General features: G+C 42.4%; 1 protein-coding gene across 3 annotated transcripts in view; it reads left to right on the forward strand.

Annotated features, from left to right (window-relative positions):
• The window catches only part of TRAF7 (TNF receptor associated factor 7), a 49,413-nt gene extending 36,850 nt beyond the window's left edge, over positions 1-12,563 (forward strand). For all 3 annotated transcript variants that reach the window (XM_063430486.1, XM_063430487.1, XM_063430488.1), the window contains 14 exons: positions 839-1,022; positions 2,471-2,605; positions 3,340-3,557; positions 3,957-4,030; positions 4,136-4,184; positions 5,315-5,442; positions 5,542-5,624; positions 5,998-6,037; positions 6,135-6,251; positions 6,979-7,101; positions 7,370-7,489; positions 7,741-7,872; positions 10,444-10,563; positions 10,654-12,563. In XM_063430486.1, the coding sequence (XP_063286556.1) occupies positions 839-1,022; positions 2,471-2,605; positions 3,340-3,557; positions 3,957-4,030; positions 4,136-4,184; positions 5,315-5,442; positions 5,542-5,624; positions 5,998-6,037; positions 6,135-6,251; positions 6,979-7,101; positions 7,370-7,489; positions 7,741-7,872; positions 10,444-10,563; positions 10,654-10,668 (1,538 nt within the window). In that variant the 3' untranslated portion in view covers positions 10,669-12,563. The remainder of the gene's footprint in view (positions 1-838; positions 1,023-2,470; positions 2,606-3,339; positions 3,558-3,956; positions 4,031-4,135; positions 4,185-5,314; positions 5,443-5,541; positions 5,625-5,997; positions 6,038-6,134; positions 6,252-6,978; positions 7,102-7,369; positions 7,490-7,740; positions 7,873-10,443; positions 10,564-10,653) is intronic.
• The last annotated feature ends 4,258 nt before the right edge of the window (positions 12,564-16,821 follow it).

Raw genomic sequence — 16,821 nt, forward strand, 5'->3', positions numbered from 1 at the left:
TCAGCGTGTCTCTGTCTTTGCCTGAGATTGAAGGTCTGCCAGCTGACAGTGATAGGAGTTAAATAAAAAATAAAAAAAAATAAAAACACATTCAACAGACCTTCAGCTGATAAAATGTCATGCCTTCTTTAAAATCGCAAGGCAAACAAATATAAAATTAATGGCGGCAAGCCTTATGATATGAATTGTGCAGCACCGGAAGAACTTCTAAGAATCCCCAGAACTCTGCGAATCCTGCTCTGTCAGAGTATCTTTATTTAAATATAGATCCATAACACTCCACAGATTATATGAGTTATTCCACAATGAGAGCTGCACAATTAACTCATTGTGTTGAAACCCATCTGAAATTTCTTGTAACTTAACCCCAGTTATTACCACGTTCTCTTACCAATGTTTCTTTTTTTAAATGAACAATACCTTGATTGAGCCGGATACACGACTTTATGTTGTCAGTACATCTCTTGTAACCGTAGGTAACAGGTTTATGTATCTGTATGCCAAAGGTCAGACATTTAAAGCCGAGTCAAAAAAATATATAATATGTCACCAAAATAAAGCTCTGTCATAACAGGCTCTCAGTATTGATCGGTAGAAATTAGAGAATTGTTGTTGGGGTGTTTTTTGGAGGGGGGTTCCATTACAGGCACCATCGTTTATCTGTTTAAATTCATGTAAAACACACATTTCCATGATCGCCTCTAAGTGGCACAGAGCCAGGTTCTATTGCTGTGTCACCATGGAAACCTGGATTTATTAAAACTGTAAAATAAATGCTGCTTTCCCAGATGGAGTCAATGATGATTTAATCTTGTCTGTTTTGTTGTTTTTTGCCTAGAAAAGTGCCCAGTGGATAATGCAAAACTGACCGTGGTGGTAAATAATATTGCTGTTGCTGAGCAAATAGGGGAGCTGTTTATTCACTGTAAATACGGGTGCCGTCAGTCTGCCAATGGGAAGCCGGCTACTTTTGAAGTGGATCCCCACGGCTGCCCCTTTACCGTAAAACTCAGTGCCAGGAAGTAAGTCCCTGATCTGCGTGGGGGTCTATAGCATGGTGCCATTCCTCTGCCTGCCTCGGAGGGTCTGGGTTTCAGTTCTACATTCACCCATTCAGAAGCTGGAATAAGTGGGACAAGTTAAGACAAAATGCTAAGAATATAGGGACAATGTGGCACTTTGGGGTGTATACTTGTGAGGGACATTGCAAAACAGCAAGGGAACCCACATATTAAGAGAAAAAGGGTTCTGCTGGGAGTAAAGGTTTGGATGAGAGTGACAAGAATATAGGGAAGCAAAGGTATGAATTGGAGTAATATGAGTATTGGGAGAGGAAGGAATGGATGAGAGTTATATGAGTATTGGTAGAGGAAGGAATGAATGAGAGTGATGCGTTTTGGGAGAGGAAGGAATGGGTTGGAGTGATATGAGTTTTGGATGAGGAAGGAATGGATGGGAGTGATATGAGTTTTGCGAGAGGAAGGAATGGATGGGAGTGATCTGAGTTTTGCGAGAGGAAGGAATGGATGGGAGTGATATGAGTTTTGGAAGAGGAAGGAATGAATGGAAGTGATCTGAGTTTTGCGAGAGGAAGGAATGGATGGGAGTGATATGAGTTTTGCGAGAGGAAGGAATGGATGGGAGTGATATGAGTTTTGCGAGAGGAAGGAATGGATGGGAGTGATATGAGTTTTGCGAGAGGAAGGAACGGATGGGAGTGATATGAGTTTTGGAAGAGGAAGGAATGGATGAGAGTGATGCGTTTTGGGAGAGGAAGGAATGGGTTGGAGTGATATGAGTTTTGGAAGAGGAAGGAATGGATGGGAGTGATATGAGTTTTGCGAGAGGAAGGAATGGATGGGAGTGATCTGAGTTTTGCGAGAGGAAGGAATGGATGGGAGTGATCTGAGTTTTGCGAGAGGAAGGAATGGATGGGAGTGATATGAGTTTTGGAAGAGGAAGGAATGAATGGAAGTGATCTGAGTTTTGCGAGAGGAAGGAATGGATGGGAGTGATATGAGTTTTGCGAGAGGAAGGAATGGATGGGAGTGATCTGAGTTTTGCGAGAGGAAGGAATGGATGGGAGTGATCTGAGTTTTGCGAGAGGAAGGAATGGATGGGAGTGATATGAGTTTTGGAAGAGGAAGGAATGAATGGAAGTGATCTGAGTTTTGCGAGAGGAAGGAATGGATGGGAGTGATATGAGTTTTGCGAGAGGAAGGAATGGATGGAAGTGATCTGAGTTTTGCGAGAGGAAGGAATGGATGTGACTAATAGGAGGATGCTAAGAGTAATGGTTCAGAAGAATTTATGGTAGGATGGGAAAAGGAAACATGTGGGGGGTCCCTGAATGCCTATTAAATTGCTGTTAATTATAACATAATTCATACGAAGGCACCGCTGCTACTGACTCATTCTGTTTTGGAGTTCACCTTCTTTACTATAACTCTCTCCTTGTCCATTCCCTCAGGGACCATGAAGCCACCTGTGATTACAGACCCGTGCGCTGTCCTAATAATCCCAATTGCCCCCCTCTGCTAAAGATGAATATGGAGGGCCACCTCAAGGAGTGTGAACACATAAAGTGCCCTCATTCCAAATATGGGTAGGTATAACCCCACACTGAACTGGGCTTCAAACACCAATAGGATTAATGTTCAACTATTTTCAGCTATGTGTATAGAGAAACTCATAGAAACATAGAATGTGATGACAGAGTTCTGTAAGTGGAGCAGTCAACAGGTTTCCACGGTGATTGCTCCGCTTTATAGTACGCTGCCCTAGGATTGCAAATTATACAGTACGTGTAATTGTTTAGATTGTGCCGTAATTGTTTGTCAGCGTCTTCCATTTTAATACCAGCGCACTTGCTAGTTTTATTGAAGAACATTGCAGGTAGCTGGACACCTTTCATACAGCTTATGGTGAGGCGACATACTTTGCTCGATATGCTTGTGAAATTCTTTAACACGTTTTCTTTGCAGAAAACATTTTGTGATGAACAAATCACCATCCATGTTTACCCCAAATTGTTTTATTTTTTTAAATGTTTTTTTTTATATCTTCTGAAAACCTTGGCAATTTGTAAGTCCTGTGTTATTTTAGATGTGACGGACACAATATAACTCTTTCCTTTTTCACTTTACTGGATTCGGGGACAGAAGAAGTTGATTCCAGTAATATCAGGGAGGCTCTGAAATCTTATCTTTTTTGGTTCGAAAGTACCACGTGCAGGAAACACACACACAAGCATTCTTATCATTAATTTGATCTCGTATGAGTTACTCACGTCCTGGTGAACTTGAACTGCTGGTAACCATCTTATTCTTTGACTTCCAGGTGTGCATTCATTGGGAACCAGGACACGTATGAGACACACCTAGAGATGTGTAAGTTTGAAGGGTTGAAGGAGTTTCTGCAACAGACAGATGACCGATTCCACGAGATGCAGGTAGCCATGACCCAGAAGGATCAGGAGATCGCATTTCTGCGCTCCATGCTAGGGAAGCTGTCTGAGAAGATTGACCAGCTGGAGAAGAACCTAGAGCTGAAATTTGGTAGGAAACCTCTTTCTTCTTCACCTTGTCTTCACATCCAGTTTATGGATAAACCTGTTCATAATTCTATTGCCCATCAGGCCATGTTACACCTGCTTTTTAAATAACCACTTAATTGACAATAGAACAGAATTTTAAAATCGAACAGCAAAGGGTTTCTAGACGTCCCTTGTACCTAAGTATATTTATTGGTCTACAACGGTATAGTCATACTAGTTCTCTCTTCACTCACCCTCTTCAGTTATGGTCACACTTATCTCCTCTGGGCTTTGAAGTGCCCTGACACATACCTGAATATTTGTTTATGTCTAGTCCTCCGGTTGTTCTCAATGATGTCTGTATTCTCTTGTTTTTAACTCCTGCATGGAAAACCCAACTGTCTAATATCTACTCTTGCAGATGTCTTGGATGAAAACCAAAGCAAATTGGGTGAAGACTTGATGGAGTTCCGCAGGGACGCGTCAATGCTGAATGTGAGTCCTCCCCTAATTATATGAATTTTTTGTTGCTGCCCAGCTCCCTTGACTCACATTTCAATACTGTGAGTTTTTTTTCTAAATATCTCTTCCATTTCACAGGATGAACTCTCTCATATCAACGCTCGATTGAACATGGGAATTCTGGGATGTAAGTTACTTAGCATTGTCATAATAAACCCATGGCATAGAAAGGCCTAAAGGGACACTATAGTCACCAGAACAACTACAGCCTATTGTATTTGTTCTGGTAAGTAGAATCATTCCCTTTATTGCTTTTTGCAAGAAAAGGCAGTGTTTACATTACAGCGTAGGGATACCTCCACCGGCCACTCCTCAGATGGCTACTAGAGGTGTTTCCTGAGGCAGTGTTGCACGGTGCGACTGACATTCAGTGTCTCCACCCTCTGCATGGAGACACTGAACATTCCTCAAAAAGATTGATTAAATTCGTCTCTATGAGGAGATTCTGATTGGCCAGGGCTGTGTTTTACTTGTGCTGGCTCAGCCCCATATCTGCCTTCTTGACAGTCTCAGCCAATCTTATGTGAAAGCATTATAATTGGTTCAGGGAATCAATTCTAATGATGACAGCCAAGCAGGCAGATCGGGTGGAGAGGCAGCAGCTGCAGACTTGAATAAAAGTTTTTGCTATATTTAGAGGGGATGGGGATCTAGATTGTGGTTTTAACACTGTATGATCAGGAAACATACATGTTTGTGTTCCTCGCCCTATAGTGTTCCTTTTAAGGGTTACTCCAATCATCATAACCACTACAGCTCGCTGTAATGGTTATGATGTCAGGAGTATCCTGGCCTGGTTCCCCGGTAATAGGGCAAACCGTTTAGCAAGCATTTGCCCCCTTGCATGGGTCCCTGCCGGGCTCCAACCCTCCCGTGTGGTCTGGTTGCCACTTCCGGCTCCTGAAATCAAAGTTGCATAAAATTTATAATAACCAGCCTGATACGCTGACATTTCTGGAGTTGGAGTTACATCTCCGGCAACAGAGTAGTTAATCTCCATTCGTGCAACATTTCAAAGCGAAACGCTGCACATACAGACTCCGGGTACCATAACTACTTTAAATCACTGAAGTGGTCATAATGCTTGGATTACCCTTTAATATGCAGTGAGAGATTTTGCACCCAAATTAGTCCATAATTATACATAATACAGAGTTACACTATTATATATGTCTTATACTCTTTCTATGATAACACGTTATTTTCAGTGGCTAATTTGTTCTAAAAACATTGTGAATTTTTGTGATTTATCCACAGCGTATGATCCTCAGCAGATATTTAAGTGTAAGGGTACTTTCGTAGGACACCAGGGTCCTGTGTGGTGCTTGTGTGTGTACTCCATTGGAGACCTGCTGTTCAGTGGTTCATCCGACAAAACCATCAAGGTAGGAGTCTGCGAATGCTCGTTTCTCTCAGTAATATGTGAATGACCACCTTCTAAGATCTGTGACACTCGGGCTTTCATTCCTGTTCCTTTGTTCCAGGTGTGGGATACCTGCACAACCTACAAGTGCCAAAAGACACTGGAAGGACATGATGGCATTGTACTGGCCCTCTGCATTCAAGGGTGAGTTTACACAACTAATATTTTTTCCTTGTTTGTGCTAGAAGCTCTTCTAGATTATCTCAAACCCCATGGTTAGAATGTGTGTGACTCTGCAATTATTTTTATGTGTTTCAAAATCCAGGTTTAGTGGCCATCCATGGCAGATTGCCAATACAGGGAAAGACAAAGTAGTTACTGTGAATTGGACAGGGAAAGCATGTATACACATGCTTGAATTCACATACTAGCCTACTCACACGGTCCTGTATTCAGACACACTGACACTCCTTTATTCTCTGATTCTGTGCTGGAGCATTGCCCATTTTTATGATCTGGATTGTGTGCACATTTCTTGTTTGTTCTGTTTATTATTTTCTTTCTCCTTGTTTTGCAGAAGCAAGTTGTACAGCGGCTCGGCAGACTGCACTATTATTGTAAGTAAAATAATTTTTCGTAGGTCTGGGGTGCGTAAGGTGTGATGTTGTGGAAATGTCTTGTAATCGAGAGCTATGCTGGTTCCCTTTCATTCAGGTCTGGGACATTCAGACGCTTCTAAAGGTCAACACCATCCGAGCTCATGACAACCCCGTGTGTACACTGGTTTCTTCTCACAATATGCTCTTCAGTGGGTCCTTGAAAGCAATTAAGGTTAGTTAATAGAATATTTGTGGAGTTTTGGGGGGGGCAGGTGTCTTGTTTGCTGTGCACATTGGATTTAGAGGTTGGAGGTGTAGGTTTAGAAATAAAAGCTAAAACGTTATACATTTCCCGTGAGTCTGTTCCATTCCTTTTCCAAATGTCATAGAGACATGCGGTTAGAAAGATGCTCTGTAATAGCCTCATGAATATATACAGATTCCTCATGAAATAAAAAGAGCACTTAGCCCAAAACCTTGGACACACACCAGTTGTGTAGCAAATACACAATTTGATTGGTCAGGAATTCAAGGAGGGTTTACATTTTAAGCAAAAATATCTGAAAACAAAACTGACTTGGATCATTTTTTTCCAGTACTGCCTAAACATTGAAATTCACTTTTAATTTCTGACCATTCAAATTTAGTAAATAATCCCAACTGTATAAATATGATGTGTTTCTGGAGCTTCCATAACTTGATCACATTTACTGTGTGAGACTCTGGACAGAGCATATCGCAGATGTGGGTATCTGAACACAACTTGGATCGTAAAGTATATGCTACGATAGCAAGACAAACCTTTGTAAAATACCTGTTTTTGTTTCATTCAATAAAGCACTATGAATGTAAGATCCAGTACCTAAAATAAATGCAGATGGAACTATTCCCCCGTCCACAGCAAGCCCTGTGTGATGCCTTTAATTGCTTTCTGTCTCGTTTTGCTTGTGATTATTCAGGTGTGGGACATTGTGGGTACAGACTTGAAGCTAAAGAAGGAACTTACTGGCCTCAACCATTGGGTACGGGCTCTGGTGGCCTCACAGAACTACCTGTACAGCGGATCATACCAGACCATCAAGGTGAGAGGGCAACAAACACAGCTTATGAACCTCAGTGCTAATTTCCATGTATGTAAGAAGCTTCAAATGTTCAAAAAAAACATTTTTAATGTTTATTTGGTGATCTAGCTTAGATTAACATCTAATGCCTATGTCAGGTTTGCTCAGTGGCTATTACTGGCCGCAGATATTTAGAAAGTAACCATTGAGCTTCAGAGTCAACATGCCTAATCTTGAATCTGAACTTGACTAGTATTCCTTCATTCCCTTTATTTCCTCGCTGATCTAGATCTGGGACATTCGCACCTTGGAGTGCATCCATGTGTTACAGACATCAGGTGGGAGTGTTTACTCCATAGCAGTTACCAACCATCATATAGTGTGCGGAACATATGAGAACCTTATACATGTAAGTCCATCACAAATGGTTATACTTATTACCTGGGTCCATGTACATGTATGATGTACAATGCAGGCTTCTTCTTCATATATTGTTTCTGCTTATCAAATGAGCGTTTGCCAATCTTACCCTTTTGTTGGTAATAATCCTCGATAACTGTTGATTTTTCTGGTTATTCTATCGTTTATTCAAAACTCACTGAACCTTCATGAAAAAGCTTGGAAATATACATTTTTTATTGTGAACTATCCTTGCCTCAGGTCTGGGACATCGACTCGAAGGAACAGGTCCGTACCCTGACTGGACATGTAGGAACAGTGTACGCTTTGGCCGTCATCTCAACGCCAGATCAGACCAAGGTTTTCAGTGCCTCATACGACCGCTCTTTACGGGTATGTCACAGCCTTATAACTAATCTTAAATTCCTGGTTCTATGAATCTATGGAGGATTTTGTGAGACTGCAATGTATTTTAGTGTGATCCTTAGGAAGATCTAAGTTGGGATTTTCATATTGTTTATTCAAGTTTTGATAATTCACACACATTAACAAGCCTACAAACACTTATTTAAGATATGATACTAATTCTATTTTAAGTATCGGAAAAAAATATATATATTGCATTGTGTTTTATAAAAAGATACACTACACAATACAATGAGTAAGGCGTTGGAAGAAAAAACAAACATAGTGTAATCCACAAATGGTCGTGGTCAATAAAAGGTCACAGCTGAGAGACAAACAATGTAAAATAAGTAGTGGAGAGAAGGGCTTTAACCCCTTAAGGACACATGACATGTGTTACATGTCATGATTCCCTTTTATTCCAGAAGTTTGGTCCTTAAGGGGTTAAGGGGAAGAAGAGGAAGGAAGAAAGAATTTTAATTAAAAAAAGCTAAAGAAGAGGAGTCCAGGAAGGAATTGTGTTAATGATTATTCATTCATAGATATGGTTCATATGTTGCCCCTGGAAGGTGGTGTGTAGCTTATTTAGGTACCTGGAGGGGGGGCATAGCATCCTTGAAAGTGAGACGAACCTAAAGAGCGTGAAGTCATGCTGGTACACAGCTTGCTCTCAACAAGGCATAGACCGAGCTACAATCTACTCTTGTTCTCAGAATTTAATCAGGATTTATTATTATTATTATAGTCATTTATTTAGCGCCAACATATTCCACAAGGCTTTCCAATATTATAAACGGGGAAATTTAGCAATAAAAACAAACTCTGACTCTACAAGGAGGTAGTTGGTGATACCATATAGTGCCTAAACAGAAAGCTGCTCAACACATAGAGTGGAATACCCTTATTTCCACAATCAATCTTAGATATACAGAAAATGTATGGTATAGAATATATACCAATTAGTGGAGTGCTATACAAATAGAAATTGGCAGGGGTTGACTTACCCCATCAATAGGGTGTAACAACAAACATGAAAGTACAAACTTCAAGGTATATATGGAAAAGAAAAATAACAGAAATATATAGTATAGATGGTCTTGGATGATAATCGATGGTAAATAAATAACTAGAATCACTCACATGGTCTGGAGCCAATATGGTATTGGCTCCGTAAAGTAGGCCTTTTTGCTCTTAGAGCAGCAACACACCACTAGCTCAATGATGTTCTTCCAAGAAGTTGCGTCCGCAATAGGCTGGCGGATGGGACGAGCGGCTTGATCCGCAGCGTCACTTCTGCCAGCCACTTGGGGAAGTGACGGGCTGTGTCCGGCGCCACATGTTCTTCCGCCAACCACAGACCGGATGTGACGCGTCGGGACAGAGATCACTCAACCATCAATGATAAATATACAAATTTCAAGCGGCAAATTCAATTACCTAATAGAAGTTCTCTAGATACAGGTGTGACTGATCACTTGTCATACATTTTGGACTTGGGATTGGCCAACGGAACATCGTGTGATCCCAAAAGGGAGGATCCAAAGGACTCACATGACATTTAAAAGACAAAGGATTCCTGAGGCTACATTACAGCTGACTGAGAAATCGCATATATGAGTGAAACGCGTTTTGGCAGTTCTGGACTTTTAATTGGATTTTTTTTATTCTATATACTTTTGCTATACGTGTTTTTATTTACAATACATTTGTATAACTTATTCCAAACCAAGTCCTTGAAGCCTCTAGGAATCTTTATTGGGGAAGTGCCATTCCCAGAAAATGGCACCCTGCTGATTATCCTTAGAGCCAGTAACTGAAGGCTCTTTTAAAGGTGAGCATAATACTTACCATGAGGTGTACTATCCGTTATTTGTATTGTACCACACAATTGGTCGCTTTTCTCTTTTATATTTCTCTTGGAGGAACATCATTGAGCGTTTGGTGTGTTACTGCCCTAAGAGCAAAATGCTTATTTTACGGAGCCAATACCATACAGGCTCCAGACCATGTGAGTGATTCTAGTTATTTATTTAACATCAGGTATCATCCAAGACCATCTATACTACTATATTACTATATTTCTGTTTTTTTCTTTTCCATATATACCTGGAAGTTTGTACTTTCAAGTTTGTTGTTACACCCTATTGATGGGGTAAGTCAACCCCTGCACAATTTCTATTTGTATAGCACTCCACTAATTGGTATATATTCTATACCATACATTTTCTGTATATCTAAGGGGAAATTTAACAGTAGATGATACAATTACAAACTGTTACAGGAGAAACCAGTCGGTGAGGACCCTGTTTATGATTAAACTTCAAATTATACATTAAAATCAAAGTGGAATATTTGTCACAAACCTAGCTGATTTAGAGAGATTCTCCAACTCGTTACACCGTGGCTGTTTTAGATTAAATTTTGCCTCTGAGATTCTAGCGAGGAACCCTGAATGTGCCTTAGTAGACAGCAATCACAAGACCCACTGGGGCACATCCCCCAAGCTCAGAACGAGTGCAGTAAGTTGGCTTTATTACTCTCCTCTCTGTGTTTCCTCAGGTATGGAGTATGGATAACATGATTTGCACCCAGACTTTACTGAGACATCAGGGTAGTGTTACCGCTCTTGCTGTGTCCCGAGGTCGGCTATTCTCTGGTGCAGTGGACAGTACGGTAAAGGTGGGTTCAGCCTCCATTTGTGTGTGTATTTTGCCAGTTACTGTCCTACGAGGAAATATCTCAATTTTATTTATCTGTGTTATTTTCCAGGTCTGGACTTGCTAACTGAGCCAAGCTGGCATACCCTTCCACCTCTGCCATCTGTATTGTATCACAGCCAGAAAAAGAATCCAGCCCAGCCACCTTTCCTTGATGGACACATTTAAACTTTGCCACGGACACTGCTATACTTGTGCTGTTGCAGTACAGACGCATTAAGAGATTCTGTGAAATCGGGACAACTTTACTATTGTTTTCAAGCTAGCTCTTCCTTTCTCCCAAATCACACACACCTCTAGCCCCAGTGATGCAGGAACTGTGACCTTTACAGCCCTTGTTACCTGTAAACGGTGTGTGAATAGTCTGCATCACCAGCACTTTCCAGTGTGAACAGGGAACAGGCTGCTACATTCATCCACACCTCCCCTCGAAAACACTCTTGTTCAGCTGCATACACGTTATCCCATTTCTGCCAGTGAATCCTTCAGTAAAGGGCATAAGATTGTATCTTAGCACTTTTGGAATCTGAAGCCCGGCCCAAGTAATACTTGTTGCCTTTTTCACTTTTCTACAAAGCAGTCTTCAGAACCTCGTGGTTTACCGTGCGACCGATCAAAAGCAATCTCAACCAATGCATTTCCCTACTCGGCTCTATGTGTACCAGCTTATTCCGATGTTACTTTTAACGTCTAAGACATTGTATTTTAAATAGCGTCAGGTTGTTGATAAAGTTTAAAATTGAGATGTAAACCTGGAGGAATGGACATTCCGCACTTAAAGGTGCACACCAGGAAACCACATGTGATGCGTGCAATGTATTGGTTTCAATGGACAGGCTAAGCACCAAAACCAGTTCATCTTAATGAAGTGGTTGTGTGGCAGAGATGATTCCTCTGCAGCCTTGCAGATAAAAACCGTGCCGTTTTTTTCATTTTGCGTTACCATGCCTTCTAGAGGCGCCAGACTGAAATACATTCAATAGCTGAATGTATCTGGTACCCAGCGTCAGTGTGCGAAATAATCTGACACGTTAAGATTTGTGCGTTTCTGCATGAGAAACATTGCTTCTCCTACAAAGGCGTATTAGGCTGCAGGAAGGAGTTTGTCCAGATTGTAGAAGATACGTTTAATGACGGTTTCAATATTAAAAAAAATACATTTAAAATGGTAGGTTTAAAGAAAACTTCTAATTATAAAAAATATTTTTTACTGGTGAGTTCCTTTAATGTTCACTTGAACTTTTGAGGGTTTTATTTTTTAATTTATTAAATTGAATTTATATATATAGCCCACACAAAAACCACCTGACTTGAATAAAAATAAAATGATGGTAAATTACGGTAGTTACAGAATACGATCACACATAACATGAGCCTGCCACAAGACTGACATGGGTCCTATTCTAACAACCTAATAATGCCTGCTCTTATGAGATGAATCCATTCACCTCTGACATCCATCCTCCGGGGAGTCCATTCTCCCATATTATCCGTGGCACCGAAAGGCTGCACACACTGGCAATTTGGATAATATGAACAGGTTTAAGGCACGGACAGGGCCAAAGCTCTCTTTTCATTTCACAGCAGCTGATTGCCAGGTACGCTTTCTCCAACCAGATCACGTCAAATGGCTTATCGTGCCACACTCCATGCTCTCCACACACTCCAGATGCAAGCCTGCATTTTTATTCCTTTTTTTTTTTGTTTATTTCCTTTTTTCTACTGTTTTTAAGGACTGTATAATAGAAATATAATTATTTCTTCATTTACAATAAAAAAAGGAAATCCAAATTGTGACTTGGGTTTGTTACTTATTTTCAGTAGCCAGGGCAACTATATTCTAACAATGCATCCTTACAATAATGTTTTAATTGAAATCCAAAATATATATAAAGAGAGAAAAAAAAACTATTATACGTTTGTCACGAAGTTGAAAGTTGCTGAATAAAAGCTCAGAATGAAGCGTTTTTGCACTTTACATTTCTAATTCTGATACAATTTTGCTTGTGTGCTTTTTCCGAGTTCTGCCAGTTTTAATCTGGTGGAGGGCTATTGAACCCGATGAGCTTTCTTTCCGGACACAGTCTGATCAGGATTTCGTTCTGCAACATCCGCTACCTAGGTGCACAAGAGGGAGCGTGAATTATAGCAGGAAGAGCAGACCATAGGCAAAACTAAAACCTACATTTGGAATATATATAAAAAAAAAAAAGAGAAATTAAGTTGGAAAATAGTAAAAAAAAAACAACACTTCAAGTATGTGAGCCCTGTTTTACCCGCTTCAGATTTCGATTCTGAATGAAATTAGAATTTTTCGACTTCCAGCATTTGCCCTAGGGGCTACCGAATGGCAAATTATTGCCTCCTCTTGGGCAGTTCACAAGTCTGTGGGTGAAGGGAGTGGCGTGCTGTCCCTTTAAATGATCACACTCCCCCCCCCCCCCTTTTGTTTTTATTGAGGAACACTGTCACCACCCCACATTTGTATAGGATCCCATCAGTGATAATGTTGGAATATTATCATGAGATAACGTGAAGTGGATGGAAATCTGATTTTATTATAGAGCTGGTACTTGTGCACATATTATATTGGGGCCACTAGAGGGCTCTAGTTTCTGATAATTCTTTACACTGAGCATCGAACACTAGCTGTTCTGTAGGATTTGTTAAATTAAGAGCAAATGGTTAATTTTACTCTGCTTCCTGAACCAGTTATTCTTTGATGCTCAGTTCATATAAGACCAAAAAAAAACTTATATTTCAGGAGGACAGTCAACCTAAAGATAATCCATCAGAACACAATATGCAATAAAATTCCAATACCTTTATTTCTTCATATAGATACAAAAATCTCGACTGGGACGAACCCGGGGGGGGGGGGGGGGGGGGGGGGCAATGATGAAGTGCTGCTGGGCACGTAACATGTAAAGCATTAGCTTTGTTCGGTGTATCTGTGTACAGGGCTCAGAATTCCTACCAGCCATTGGGGGGTGTAAATGTAGCCTCGGTGATTATGCTGTGTCTTGCAGTGACAAGTAACATTTAAAGGGACACTATAGTCACCTGAACAACTTCAGCTTAATGAGGTTGTTCAGGTGAGAACTATAGCTCCCTGCAGCCTCTCTCATGTAAACACTGTATTTTCTGAGAAATATGCCTCCATCAACTCAGATCTGCTGTCAGCAGAGCAAAGGGCAGCACTGTGCACAGCATCCTGTGATTCAGTGTCTCCTCCCTCTGCATGCAGACACTGAACTTTCCCCATAGAGATTCATTGATTCAATTCATCTCTATGAGGAGATGCTGGTTGGCCAGGGCTGTGTTTGAATCATGCTGGCTCTGCCCCTGATCTGCCTCCTTGTCAGTCTCAGCCAATCCTATGGGGAAGCATTGTGATTGGATCAGGCTACCACATGTCAGCAGACTGCTTGTTTTTTCTGAGTCTAACAGCATGCAGATTTACAGCTTCTGGCTTGAATACAGTAAGATTTTTACTATATTTATGGAGGCATGAGGGGCCCAGGGGGGCTAGATGGTCGTGTTAACACTATAGGGTCAGGAATATATATAGTTGCACTGATGACTCTAGTGTCCCTTTAAGGCCTGGCTGTGTGCAATGTTGTTATATTCCCTTTAAGTCATCATTTTATTAAAGATGAATCTAACTTTTCTGGTCATTCTTCATAGCTTGCATCTCACATTCGTCTTAAATTTGTAGCTCAGAAAATTATTTTTTCTCCTCCTCTAAATCTATAATACTGTCCTTGTGGAAACATTGAACTATTTCATGATTGCATTTATCCCTTTTAATACCCACACATATCAATCTAATCAATCTAGCCTTTGCAGCCTCAAACTGACATTGAACACTTTTCCCCCAACTCAAATCCAATTAGAATCTGATTTGTCCAATTTGTTCAGTTTTTGGCCAGAAAATGCTTAACAGTTTCTAAACTAAACTGCTTTGTCCTCCCGTTTACTATTATCTACCTAATAAGGGCTACTTAATTGTGCATCTTTTACACATACAGCCTTACTCAGACTGTACACCCCTTAAAGATAATGTATAAACAGATAAAAGTAAAGTTTAATCACTTCTAGACCTATAAAGGTGTTAGATTTCCCCTTTGTTTGCAAAACGAAAGATTTGTAATTAAACAGACCAAACAAACGTACCTTCCTCTAAGCTGCAGTGCTTATTGTAACTGATCAGAGGCGGCTCTAGACTTTATGAGGCCTTAGGCGAAACGCAAACATGAGGCCCCACAAACAAAAAAGTGTCACATATACACATTGATGCACTGTCTACCTGTGTATGTGCCTGAGAGTGTGTCTGACAGATAGTATCCTTGTGTGTGTGAATGTATGTCTCTGTGAGCATGTTTGCGTTTTTGTTTGAGACCCTATGTGTATGGGGTAGCTGCTTGAAGTGTGTTGTGTGTATGGGGGGAGGGGGTGATGGTGAGAGGGGGGTGATGGTGTGGGAGTGATGGTGTGAGGGTGATGGTGAGAGGGAGAGGGGAGGGTGATGGTGAGAAGGAGTGATGGTGTGGGGGTGATGGTGAGAGGGAGAGGGGAGGGTGATGGTGGGAGGGGTTGTGATGGTGAGAGGGTGTGTGACGGTGAAAGGGGGTGGGACGCTGAGAGGGAGAGGGAGAGGGGGTGTGATGGTGAGAGGGAGAGGGGTGTGATGGTGAGAGGGAGAGGGGGGTGATGGTGAGAGGGAGTGGGGGTGATGGTGAGAGGGAGCAGGGGGGTGATGGTAATGTGAGAGTGAGAGGGGGTGATGGTAATGTGAGAGTGAGAGGGGGGTAATGTGAGAGTGAGAGGGGGGTAATGTGAGAGTGAGAGGGGAGGTAATGTGAGAAGGAGGGGGTGATGGTGAGTGGGGTGAGGCTGAGGGTGGTGATGGAGGGTTATGCTGAGGGTGGGGGTGTTATGCTGAGGGTGGTGGGGGGGGTGAGGCTGAGGAGGGTGATGCTGAGGGTGGTAGGGGGTGGTGAGGCTGAGGGTGGTGGGGGTGGTGAGGCTGAAGGTGGTGGCTGTAAGGCTGTGGGTGATGAGGGTGGTGTGGGTGAGGCTGAGGGTGGTGAGGTTGAGGGTGGTGTGGGTGAGGCTGAGGTGGTGGGGGTGAGGGTGAGGGTGGTGGGGTTGAGGCTGAAGGTGGTGGGGGTGAGGCTGATGGTGGTTGGGGGTCATGGTGAGGGTGGTGGGGGTTGAGGCTGAGGGTGGTGGGGGTTGAGGCTGAGGGTGGTGGGGGTGGTGGTGGGTGATTGTGAGGGTGAAGGGGGGGTGAGGCTGAGTGTGGTGGGAGGTGATGGTGAGGGAGAGCCTACCTTAATTTCCCTGGTGGTCTAGTGAGCTCCCTGGTGGTCCGGTGGCCACTCCTTCCGGTCTGCAGCTCCGCAGAGCTGCAGACCATGTAATCTCGCAAGATTTCAGAGCGTTGCCATGGTAACCCGCGGCAACGCTCTGATTGGCCGGTTTTCGCGAGACACGTGGTCTGCAGCTCTGCTCACTGGCGAGCTGCAGACCAGTGTCTGCGGTTGCTGGCTGGGCAGCCAGGAGGGGCCTTGCACCCGGCGGCATACCGGGGAAGCCGCCGGGTCCCCTCCTGGTGTCAGGTCCTCGGTCACTGACCGAGGACCTGACACAGTCTGCCATCAGGCGGTTTAGGAGGCCGCGAGGCCCCAGCCAGCGCAAGGCCTTAGGCGGCCGCCTAAACCGCCTAATTAGAGAGCCGCCTCTGTAACTGATAAAGAGACTCATGTGTACACTGGTACTCTCACCTTCTCTGAGCCATATCCAGAAGATATGTAAAAGAATGTCTTCTGCCCTTTGCACTGGAGCCTATTTGGCTCACAATAACAGTGCTGCTAGATAGTGTGGGGGGATTTCTGGGTACACCGAGAGCCTATTTATGGGCTGCAATATCAGTATACCCTGCCTTATTTTTAACAGAGTATTCTTTTTACACTACGCAGGCTTTAGCTTCATAACCAATACAGTGTCTCTGAAAATGTTCATAAAGAGTTTGACTTTTAGTTATGGGGCGATGTTGGTATTTATGGGGCGATGTTGGTGATTATGGGACAGTGTTGGTAATTATGGGGCGATGTTGGTAATTATGGGACAGTGTTGGTAATTATGGGACAGTGTTGGTAATTATGGGGCGATGTTGGTAATTATGGGAGTGTTGGTATTTATGGGGCGATGTTGG

The sequence above is a fragment of the Pelobates fuscus genome, chromosome 8 (genome assembly GCF_036172605.1).
Source record: "Pelobates fuscus isolate aPelFus1 chromosome 8, aPelFus1.pri, whole genome shotgun sequence".
Lineage (NCBI taxonomy): Eukaryota > Metazoa > Chordata > Amphibia > Anura > Pelobatidae > Pelobates > Pelobates fuscus.